Below are 11,782 nucleotides of genomic sequence, written 5' to 3' on the forward strand. Positions count from 1 at the left end.
GCGCGTGGCGCCGGCCACAGCCGCAGCTCCGTTCCCTTCTTCCCCAGTCGAGGGCAGATTCGATTTCGCTTGGGCCGGCCGTGCGATATTTGTGGGGCTCGCCTTGCTTTTTTCCGGTTCGTGGACGTGGAGGGAGATTGCTGGGCTCGGCAGCGGCAGATCACAGATGCGTCCGTGAGGCAACCGGACAAATTAACTCTGTCGTCTCTCTTCCATTTTGGCCGGTTTTGGTTTGTGGATCTCGGTCGACTTCGGCTGAGCATGACCAGTGGTGGACGCGGCGGTTCTCTGCTACGCAAAAAGGCTGGTACTACCTTGCTCCTGTCTTGTTATGCCTAAGCCCGCCACAAATAAACTTAGGCATGCTTCCTTCCGAGACTCTGTGTTTGGTTGGGGCTTGCTGGGTGCACGATCATGTGTTTGGTTCCTTGCATAGCCCATGTAGCCAGGCCCAGGCAATGCAAAATGCATCCCTTTGTCCAGTCCCACTAGGCACATCAAAAAATCCTATCCATGAGGAGCCATACTTCACATATGCGACTTGGCCCATGCGGGTGGCCCAAATTGTGCAAGGCAATCCCCGTGCTCGCATAACCCTAGCCAGACGGCGCGTTAGGGTTACCCCTTCCTATAATTTGTGTTGTCTCGGTCCTGAGCTCTCCCTCTTGTTCTCACTACGTCCAATTGGTGTGTGAGATCTTGCCTTTCTTCAACCGATGCTTGCCTGCCTAGTGCTCATTGGAGGGAGCTTGTGGTCCGGTGGTTGTTGGAGGGGATTTCTCCTCTGGGGCTCGTCCTCTTCACAGACTGGTAGATTTGGAGTACCCGATGCCCTCCTCCTATTCCTCTTTCCCTCCTCTTACTCATGGATGTACCTTCATCCTCTATCCTGTCTTTATTTGTTTTGATTTGTCTTATGCATATTTGCTTATATTTGCTTGTGTTTGGTTCATTTTTAATCTGTGAGATGCTTCTATTCTTTGCTTTTGTTTGGTGCTCCCTTGTGCATAAATAAAATTAATGAAAATATGGATTCATAATGCTAATTTCTGAGCTCTAGGTCATGGTCCATGATGATTACGTTATTTTTTTAACTGCACATGGCAAATGTTGATGCTTTTTATTATTATTATCTGAGCATAGTTCATGGTCCATGATGTTGTATTGGCACCGGGAGGCGCATCCTTTGGGTGCTGCAATCATGCAATTGTTCTACTCGTCTTGCATCTGCAATATTTCATGTAGCACAGTAGCAGCACCATCATACCAATCCAATCAAAAACTCTTTTTCTAAATATTGTAGGACTGTACAAGTACAATTGATGTCACACATGTCTTAGCTATAGTCCCCAAAGGGTGCAAAGCTGCTTTCCATGAAAGGAAGCATAACACTGCACAAAATGTCCTAGCTACTGTAGATTTTGATCTAAGATTTGCATATGTGCTTGCCAGGTGAGAGGAGTCAACACATGATGTCCTCATCCTAGTTGATGCCCTTAAGAGAGATGATGGCCTCAGGGTACCTCAAGGTAATAGTTGTATTAACAGTCACCTAAATTAGTGTGTCTTACCTAATTATTGATTGGTTTCTTAGTTTAATTGATGGGTAAATTTACTTAGCAAATACTGACTATGATGTTCGTCATGTGTTTTTTTCACCATACAGAGATACAATGTACCACTTGAGGGTATATGGTGCAATAAATCCACATAACCCAAAGGAGCTGTTTAACCTAAAGCATTCCTCTTTGAGGGTTAGAGTAGAGAGGCATTCAAAGATGTATTGATAATGGTTTAATCCATTATTATTGCATTCCTATTGTACAAGTTGATGTGTAGCCTATGTGTCTAACCGGTACCACTTACACTCCTAACTATTTTCCATGTTAGATGCTTTAGTTAAACTCATCATTTCCCTGAACTGAATGGAACCAAAGGTTGTGTGTTGAGCTGATACATTAGTTCTTGTGAAACATTATTTTTCTGAATTATACTATTTAATTATCGTGTTTGATTGTGCATTCATGTGTAATTGTGACTTAGCCAAAACATGAAGAAATGAAGAGAATCCCAGAGGTAACCACACCTACAGCATGGACAAGGTCACCACAACCACTAAAAATCAAGCAACCAAACATGGTTTGCTGCACTAGCTAATGCAGATTCGTACTTGAACGCATGGAACTAAACATGCCCACTCGAAGCCACCCAACCAAACATGGAGAAATTGCATGTCTGAGACAGGTTTGGCTTGGCCTAGTTAAGGGGTTGGCCAGGTTAGGGCTAACCCAAGCAACTAAACAGAACCTATGTGCCTCTTTCTCATCCATATCCACTGACTCCCCTGTCCACTCCCATCCCCCATCGGCCGCCCATCTCTGTCACCTCTCTCTCTGGATCTCATCTCCTATGCATGCAGGCGTAGATTGAGCAAATCTAACTATCTCCTCTTTGTAAGTCCCGTGTACATGTGTAGATATATCATCTCTCTAGATCTAGGGCAACCTCCATAGTAGATGAGGGTAACAATGTGTTGGGGGTGCTCGTAAGCAAGGATGGCGAACCATTTTTGCTCAAAAGCAACTCCCTATATGGTCGCACTGCTCCTCTATGCCATTCCCTGCTCAATTCAAGCAAGACATGTACGTGAAGAACCAGTCCTGCTAGCTTGGTGCTACAAGTGATGTTACGGTTAGGCCTGCTCATGGGCAACCCAGCCGATAAACCTGACTTGGCCTGACCAGTGCACAAGGCCAAATTCAGACTTCAAAATAGGCCCAAAACCCAAAAAGCCAAAAACCCTAAAAAAGCCCAAGTTTGACCTAAAAAACCCGTTGTTGAGTTAGTCTTGAACCCAAAAGCCCGACCCAACATTAGGCTCAGGCTGGGCTCAAGCTCACGATTTTCTCATCAGCCTTTTCAAAGCCCAGCTCGACCTGGCCTTTGAACATGTATAGTTGCAGTGATTGGATTTGTGTGTTACAATAAGCTTTGCCGTCCGTTGAGTTTTTGTTTGTTGCATAAAATCTATTCATTTGCAGACATGTTTCTGGTTTGTTGCAAATTGGATTTGAAATGTTATATCTATCATTTTCAAATGTTGCACTTGCAACTACGTTTTGTTATCTCTACTATATAAAGCACGAGTTGGATCGTGTGTCACCCGACCCCACCTCCTCCTTCCCCACCCATTTAATAAAAAAATGGATAAAAAGCATAAATTTCCTTGCAAGGAAATGGTATAGTTCAAACTTTCAATGCTGCATCAGGTAGTTTGTGTACCTACACTCAAACGGCAAGATTACTCTGTTCTTCGCAAGTCCTTTGCTCTGCAGAAAAGGTGAGGATCAATCTAATTATTCAGCGGAAAAGGATTCCCGTCAATCATCCTCTGCAACAAGCAGGTTACTCTCTCTTCTTTCATAGATAAATCATAGATGTCTTCATATTATTTTGTGAATGACCTCCTTTTATATTTTAATCACTATCAAATGGAATATGCCCTAAACGGTAGGCAATGTTCCAATAAGGCATTAGGGATGCATCCGATATGCCTCATGTGGTGGAAATGCTTCCATTCATCAGTTTTCAAATACATGGTCAAGTTAATTTGCTTATTATTTAAAATTTCAATTTATTATGTATTAAAAAGCCAAAAAGGAGCAGGAAGAGCTCAGGTCATACCAAAAAGCCAAAACAATGATATGGTAAGCAATATTGTAAACTATTTTTTGTTGCTTACACTGTACTTTCCAAATGCAGATCGCTATCATCTATTTCTGAATTAAAATTTTCTTTTCTTTTCTATAGGTTACTTTGGTCCAACAGAGGATACCTCAGTCAGAGAATTCTCTTTTGCCTCTCTGATTTTGTAGGCTGCTTTTGGGTTACTGTTGAAAATTGCCTCATACGTTTAAAATTGAAAGTAGTAACATTTGTTGCTGTTTTATTTTCCTTTTCAGTTGTTGCCGTCTGATTACCAGCAGAGACACAAATACCACATGAGGACAGGCAATTCATAAAAGGGAGTAAAGGTCTGGAGTGTTAATGGTTTTACCTAAGCTTCTATACAATTTAAATATTTTGTTGTCCATTACTCTTATGTGTTATGTAGCTGTTGCCACTGAGTTCTCATGTTTTTTCCATGCTTGCCTTCTTCACTTCTGCAAATGGAAGGGCTACATATGTTCAACGAATCACAATGCTGTATTATCTTCTGAAAGCAGGTTCTTTCCTCGGTTTTCAGTTTGTTATTCAAATTATTTTACAAGCTTAAGAAAGTTTCTGTCTAAAAGAACGAACTGAAGAGTTTAGAAAGGCCAATTAGTTGGCATCATCTGTTGGATAAGAATTGAACCTTGAAACTGTTAGCTCAAGTACTTGTCTTTACTTGTTACTGCCAAAATATATTTATATGTGCTAATTTTGTTTGATATTAGTCAGATGCATTGCTGCACCATGCCTACAACATTTCACAACTGTGTAGTTAATACTATGTTGGTTCACTGTGTTCAGTGCAGTCTGCATGTGTGTTCAGCATTTTGCATCATTCTTTCAAGGTATTTTCAGATTTATAGAATATTCAGGTGGTGAGCAATCTGTTGGCTTTGCTCATAAAATGCACATGTCGTCCTAGCAAACAACCTGATCACTGCGGCTTGTTCTTCTCTTAAGTTTCAGTAGACTATAACCAACCATATCAGGTTGTGACTTGCTGGGGAAAAAATCCCATAACTAATTGTGGATATGCAGTACCTCTAGCAAGCCCATAGCATAATATTCCAATGTATTTATGTGGTGGCATGTGTATTCGACTTGAAATCCCAGGGAATAGTAGTTCATATTTTTTCCACTCTTGTTTTTGCAGGTCACAGGTTAATGGAAACGTTCCATTCATCGGCTTTCATGTGGTGGCATGTGTATGCTGTGCTTTGTGTGTGCCACAATAGATTGTTGTTGCTGCTCCACCTCATCACATTGAAGTCTGCATTAGCATTCCCGCCTCAATGAATCATCGTATGCCATCTTGTTTGCTCCAATCTATCCAAGTGATTCACTATGGCTTGATGACCTTTTAAGTGCAATGGTTGATTTGTGAGGTGCATTATGTACCTGAAATTTTATATGATATCTTCTGTGGTGGAGAATGGGTTCCTTGATCAGTTCTTGATTTTGCGGATTATGTCTTCATATGGTATATACTACTTGTAGTTTCATTGCTAAGATCACTTTGAAAGAATAGTGTCTTAGGCAATACTCTGATCCGAATTTTTTTTTAAATGGCAGAGCTCGCAGGACCCCAATGGGCATGGAATTCTACATTGTTGTGCTTTTTGTGGAATCACCATTGCCTGAACATTTTTGCAGTCCAGTCAAACATTATACAGGCGGACAAAGCATGCCAATCTTTTGCACTAGCATCTTTTCATCAAACCTTTGTTGATCAAGGGGTAAATGTATATCAAGTGTTGTACAATGGTCCCGCCGTATCAATTTAGTAAAAGAACCTATCAAACATTTTGAAGGTAGTTTCTGAAGAATAACATATGTATTAGATTGAGGATCCTACATTCATTAATCATTGTTTTGTCAGTTTCTCAAGTTTATTCCATGTTCTTTGATATTTTCCGTAGTTATCGTGCTGTCCTACGTGACTGGCCTGGATGACTTGCACCAGGGTCTATAATCAAGCCTTTGTCAATCTATCTGACCTGTAACTTTCTCGGGAAAACCAGCCATGCAACATTCTCGTGAAAATAAAAAAGAAATCGGCTCGCATTGCAATATTATTCAATTTATATTGTTAGACATGTGGATTTCACATGCACACTTACTAGTTTGCTACAAACTTGGACTCAAAAGGTTGCAGCTATCATTTCCCAACGTTCCAACCTTCTAAGATCCAAACATTGTTCGTCCATTTTTCTTAATTTAGTTCTAGAAAATGCCTACGTTCCAAACTCACATATTTATCAATCTTTTTAATGCAATGATATTTTAATTATTTTATTGAAGATGTATTACTTTTGTGTACTTTTTGTTATCTACGGCATTGCAAATGGTGTCCTCTAGTGTCGCAGACGATATTTGGAGTGTCCAATAGGAAATTTCCCTTTGGGCATCTGGGCACTAGCAGTGTCCTTTTTGCAATGATCCATTCAGTCTCCAGCAACAATGGCCAAATATATTTATACTAAGAGTAAAATGCATTGGAGGTGCAACAACTCGCAAGGTGAGTGCAAGTTAGTCACACATCTTGGAAACTGATCACATAGGCACTATTTTTGTTTTATGGCTGCAAAACTGGTCAAACTCCATGCCACAGTGGCTAATCATCCTAGTCGACGCCAACCAGGCAGACAGGGCCACATGAGGGTTAGCAAATCTACTCACATTCTTGTATTGCTAGCTATTGCCACTAATTTTACATGTTTCTCTCTTTGATCAATTTTCAAAATTTGTGACTAACTTGCACCCACCTTGCAAGTTGTTGCACTCCCAATACATTTTAGTACTCTTATACTAGTTACTAAACCATTGTATTAGCGTAATACACAATTTTGTAGCTGTCTAGTTGTCTGCCTATCTAGTATAAGTAGTATAGTGTGCCTTCATGTAATAAAAGGTAGCGTTAGTTCACATGAGCAAAACCAAAAGCAAATTGTACAGCAGTATTTCAAAAGTTGCTACGGTCGAGAGCATGACACTTTGGGACCAAATGGAAACTTGCTAAACGGGTAGCAGGTCATGTACCCCATACAACATCTCTCACAAAACTAAAATGTTGTAACCTGAAGATCAGGAAATGGGGTATCAAGCTCCAGCACCACACCAAATTACCAATCCAGCGTGACGCTACATGATGTACTGTGTGAACTTTTCAAGTGCACAATTTTATCTACATTTCTTTGGTGAACAAAACTGCTAGGAAGCAAACCCATAAAGAACCTAGAGTATTATCTAGATTATCTACTGAACAAAGTTATCAAATTAAATGCTAATATTTTGCGGTTTTCTTTGAGGGCACAGAAAGAACAGAACCCATCTTTGTCATCAGCAGGTAACCAACAATCCTAATCATGCAAAGTAATATGGAGAAGAACATCTGAAAATCAATTTTCAGGCAATAAAAAATAATTACCCGAAATTACCCATACATAAGCATGGAGTGGAATGATCAGTTGAGCAAAGCTTAAGAGACAGTGGGACCGTATGAGTGATGTACTGAAGAGTTGCATTTAGGAAGCATGTGTTGCCCATATTGCTTAGACCAGCTCCCTGGTCAAGGGGAATTTTTTTAAAATAATGAAATAACAAATAAATCCTAAAGTATATCAATAACGCATCAAAAACATAGTGCAGAATATATTACATACCACAGAGTGGGGTTGCCTTTTATAAGAGAGAGACAAAGGAACTTTCTTATCTTCCATGTCACAAGGTTCAAGACCCCTCTATTAAACAGAGCCCATCAATAAGTATGCCTCAATGTAATGAAGGATCAAATAACAAATCTCACACACAAAAATGTGATTAATACAAACAGTAAGACACTCACATTGGAGTTGCACTGCTTGCAATTAAGGGGCAGCAATTGCTGATCAGCTTTGACGCCCCTTAAATCCATTTCATCCTGCAGCACTCAATAAATACATTAGGAAACTTTAGAAACCTAAGACAACCAAATTATGACAGTGTGTTGTAGGCATTCCTACACTGATACACAAACACGGAAAAGTAATGGAGGCAAACTTTTATATATAAGACAACAGCAGTTCCTAGTGAAATTGGATAAATATCCTGGTCCAATGTTAATTATGTATACCATCAAGATAAAATAATCAGGTCACATGCCCACAAATGGCTTGAGGTAGCAATACCTATCTAAACAAAGGAACTTACATTTGAATTGGGCTGCTCTGTGCATAAGGGGTTTTGGCTGCTGCTTTGCCTTCCCATCTGGCACATCAGAGTCATCCTGTAATAACAATCAGAAAAAGCCAAAGACACGACTTAGAGAACTTCTAGATACAGCAGAACTCCATGTAGGGATGGCATACATGGAATTATAATTGCAGATCAGCTGGCAGTAATCTGAGCTGTACAGTGGTACGTAGTCATATAAGCTTTAATTAAATCTAGAAATGTCAGGTTGCTTGAGTGAGTATTGTACCTATAAGAGCACAGAACAGGAATACGACATATACGCAGTTGCCTGAGGTTGATCACAGATAAAACACTACCAATGTCAATGCTTCATAACATTGATTGTTCCATTTGCATTGCATCTTGCGCCAAATTGGCTTCCTCATCAATTAAAAGTGAACACGATTTGTTTTCCCCATCTACTGGATCAGATATGCTCTGAGCAACACATCCATGAACAATTTAGCAAAACCACTGTCAGAGGAGCCCAGGCAAACTCACTGGAGCCATCGAGCTCTTAAATAATGGCTCGGGGAAACAGGCACACACTTCAGATTGCTGTCGCTTGTTTCCAAGAGAACAAGATGCAACCAGAATCTGTTCATCATCGGCCGCCGCAGCACGCCCCAGGTCACGCCCCGCGCGCCGGCGCCGGCTGCCGTACCTCGCATCAAGCCATGCCCGGCTCCAGCGCTCTCTGCCGCAGCGATGCCCTGCCGCTGCAGGTCGCGCTAGGCCGCGCCGGCGCCGCTGCTGTAACTTCACCACCTTGCGGGGGTGGGCCGGGCCGGCGCGCGGGAGACAGAAGTGCACGACGGCGCCGTCCGGCAGCGGCACGGCGGCCATGCGTAGCCCTGCGGAGCAGATGGAGCGCGTCTGGCTCGGGTTGACAAGGGCATTATTCCTCCCCCGCGTTGTCACCGCTTGCACCGACGCGGTTACCGCCTCCTCCTCTTCCGTGCCGCCCGTCCTACCGCCGCTTCCCCCGCGCCCTCTCCTCGCGCATCGCGTCCCCACCGTCATTAGCTTAGGGAGGGTGGGGGAGGAGGGGCAACGGCAGCGGTGGCCGCGTCAGCGCAGGTAGACGGCGAGGTTGAGTAGGGAAGGGAGGAGAGGTAGCGGCGGCACCAGGTGGGAGACGGTGCGGAGGAGGGAGGCGGCGGCGGCGGCGGCGGCTAAGGGCAGTGGGAAGGGATGATGTAATAATCCTTTAGTGCTGCTGTAGTGTTCAAGTTCAGTAGGTTAGTTTTCAGTTTCGTCAGAGTTGTTCAGTCAGTCAGTTTCGTCAGTCAGAGTTCAGTCCGAGCCTTAGACCATTGCCAAGAGCTTCCTTCAGGTTCTAAGTCTCATTGTAAAAGGTTTTTTTTCTCTTCAACGTTTTAACAATTTTTTTATGATTCTCATCACAAAGTGATTCTTAAAGTCATTCCTTTTAAGACGAAATTCTCTCTTCTTTTCCTTCAAGATCCAACTCAAAGGGAAGTTGTTGGAGATGAGAGAAAATAAAGAAAATAGGAACGAGAAAAAGAATCGAGAAGGGAACGAAATGAAGGAAATATGGTTGAAGATAGTCTTAGGAGGCTTGATCTGGTGATTCTAGGTATTCCTGTTAGCTAAATACTCAGTCAATGCGCGAACGTGCATATGGATGTGGGGTATGATGGGCATCAACGTCTATAATGCCGGGTTCGACGCGATTGTAACCGTTATATATATTTATATTTATATTTATATTATAATGTCCAAAAACCAACTGCAAAGTTTAGCAGCGCCAATCCTTTGTGTTCGTGTGTGTTCTTCTGAATCTACAACATGATTTCGTGTGTGTTCTTCTGAATCTCCAACATGATCGCATGTGTTAGATTATAATAATTGGTATCAGAGCAATAGGTTGTTGATCGATTGATCCGGTGATGTCGGAACAAGGCGACGGCGAGAGAACGTCCGGTGGTTCGCGGTCACCACCGTGTCCCAGAGTCCACGAAAGCGACGCCAACGACAGTGGTGCCGGTGACGGCGGAGATCTGATGGTACGATGGGTGGTGAAGGAGATCGGCAGCTCGGCCGCGTATCCGATGCTCATGCGGACAAACTACGCCGACTGGTCCCTCATGATGAAAGTCATGATGCAGGCCCGTGGTTTGTGGGATGCAGTTGAACGCGGCGTCGAGGACTTCCAGGAGGATCATATGGTTGTGGAGGTGATACTGCGTGTCGTGCCACTCGAGATGCTAGTAACGCTGGGTAGCAAATCCAGTGCAAAAGCCGCATGGTTCGCTCTGAAGACCTTACGGATAGGAGGAGATTGTGTGCGGAAGGCGCAGGTTTAGACTCTCCGTGGAGAATTCAAGGACATCTCATTTCAAGAGAATGAATCCATGGATGATTTTGCTATGAGACTCACAGGTCTTGTAAGCAATTTACGTCTTCTCGACGACGATTGATCCAGAAGTACATGCGTGTCGTGCTGCCACAGTTCTCCCAAATTGCGCTCTCGATCGAGATACTCATTGATCTTGAGACATTGACTGTGGAGGATGTGACGGGGCGGCTCAAGGCAGCTGAGGAACGGCTGGAGCATAACGGTAGCGGCGGCTCCGAATCCAGTGGAAAATTGCTTCTTAACGAGGAGTGGGCCGCGCGTGTAAAGCAGCGTCAGGAGGCGGGTGGCACATCTGTGGGCCAGAAGGGGAAGGTCGGAGATCGCAAGCATGGGAAAAAGTCACCGAAGAAGCCCGATGGTAGACGCGATGTCTCCCGTGATAAATGCCAAAATTGTGGCAAGATAGGTTACTGGGCAAGAGATTATCGCAAGCCTAAGCGCTCTGATGAAGACCATCATATTCAAGGTGAAGAGGATGAGAAAACCTTGCTCATGGCGTCGGCATGCATCCCTTCCCCGCCACCACCGGCTACTGCAGCCGGACCATCCATGGTGACCATGCCCATTTAGCTAGTGGAGGCCAAGGTCTTCGTGCAGCTGGACCGTGACGATGTGAAGGAAGCAAACCTCTTATACCTCAATAGTGTAGCAATGAACCACATGACCGGCCGCAAAAGCATCTTCATCGAAATTGACTCAAATATTCTTGGATCAGTCAAATTCGGGGATGGCTCCACTGTGAGCATTGAAGGACACAACACTATCAAGAACGGAGAGCACCGCACTCTGAACAACGTCTACTTTTATCCCGAGGCTGGCCACCAACATCGACAGTCTTAGGCAGATGGATGAGGAGGGCTACCAGGTGCTCATCGATGACGGCATCCTGAGGATCTGGGACTAGCAGTAGAGGCTGCTCACCAAGGTGCCCAGATCGGTGAATCGTCTCTACAGATTGCTAGGTCGGTTTGCCTGTCAGCACGCGGCGCAGACAACAAGTGGTGTTGACATGCGCGCTTTGGGCATATTAGCTTCGACGCGCTCAAGAAACTCGCTTGCGAGGCCATGGTGTGGGGACTTCCTCATTTGGAGATGGTGAACCAACTATGTGAGAGCTGCATCACCAACAAGATGAGAAGAGTGCCGTTCCCAAGCCAGAGCAAATTCTGAGCCGACATCGCACTGGACCTGGTTCACGGTGACATATGCGGACCCATCACACCAGGTATCCTGAGCAACAATCGATACTTCCTCCACCTCGTGGACGATCACAATCGGTTCTTGTGGGTGACGCTCTTGGCGGCAAAGAGCGACGCACCAGCGACGATTGTCAAGTTTCAGGCTGGCATTGAGGTTGAAACCGGGCAGAAGCTAAGGATGCTTCGGACGGACCAGGGAGGTGAATTCACTTTAGTTGAATTTGGTGACTATTGCGCAAGCTAGGGGTGCAAAGGCATCTCATAGCACCCTACT

The 11,782-nt window shown here is 43.9% G+C and overlaps 1 protein-coding gene and 1 long non-coding RNA gene across 4 annotated transcripts; one reads left to right on the forward strand and one right to left on the reverse strand.

Annotated features, from left to right (window-relative positions):
• The first annotated feature begins 3,248 nt into the window (after positions 1-3,248).
• LOC133923847 (uncharacterized) lies at positions 3,249-5,557 on the forward strand. The gene is made up of 3 exons (XR_009910667.1): positions 3,249-3,707; positions 3,811-4,226; positions 4,868-5,557. It is a non-coding gene; the product is annotated as an uncharacterized LOC133923847 (long non-coding RNA).
• A 38-nt stretch (positions 5,558-5,595) lies between these two features.
• LOC133923846 (uncharacterized) lies at positions 5,596-9,187 on the reverse strand. 3 transcript variants are annotated; one of them, XR_009910666.1, is made up of 6 exons: positions 8,174-9,187; positions 7,903-7,978; positions 7,559-7,633; positions 7,377-7,454; positions 7,142-7,278; positions 5,596-6,791 (listed from the first exon to the last, which is right to left on the reverse strand). XR_009910666.1 is itself a non-coding variant. In XM_062369123.1 (3 exons), exons 1-2 carry the CDS (start codon positions 8,947-8,949, stop codon positions 8,257-8,259), a joined length of 582 nt encoding a protein of 193 aa, XP_062225107.1. In that variant the 5' UTR covers positions 8,950-9,187; the 3' UTR covers positions 7,640-7,978; positions 8,174-8,256. The 3 variants fall into 3 exon arrangements, 1 of the variants encoding a protein (XP_062225107.1); XR_009910665.1 differs by having other exon boundaries at positions 5,596-7,278; XM_062369123.1 differs by lacking the exons at positions 5,596-6,791; positions 7,142-7,278; positions 7,377-7,454; positions 7,559-7,633 and having other exon boundaries at positions 7,640-7,978; positions 8,174-8,364; positions 8,476-9,187.
• Positions 9,188-11,782: the final 2,595 nt, after the last annotated feature.

The sequence above is a fragment of the Phragmites australis genome, chromosome 7 (genome assembly GCF_958298935.1).
Source record: "Phragmites australis chromosome 7, lpPhrAust1.1, whole genome shotgun sequence".
NCBI lineage: Eukaryota > Viridiplantae > Streptophyta > Magnoliopsida > Poales > Poaceae > Phragmites > Phragmites australis.

Excerpts from the sequence above, each read along its gene's own strand:
- LOC133923846 (XM_062369123.1), bottom strand. The coding sequence starts at position 8,949 with ATGACGGTGGGGACGCGATGCGCGAGGAGAGGGCGCGGGGGAAGCGGC. Across the intron at positions 8,365-8,475 it reads ACAAGCGACAGCAATCTGAA|AGCATATCTGATCCAGTAGA; the intron begins GTGTGTGCCTGT and ends TGTGTTGCTCAG.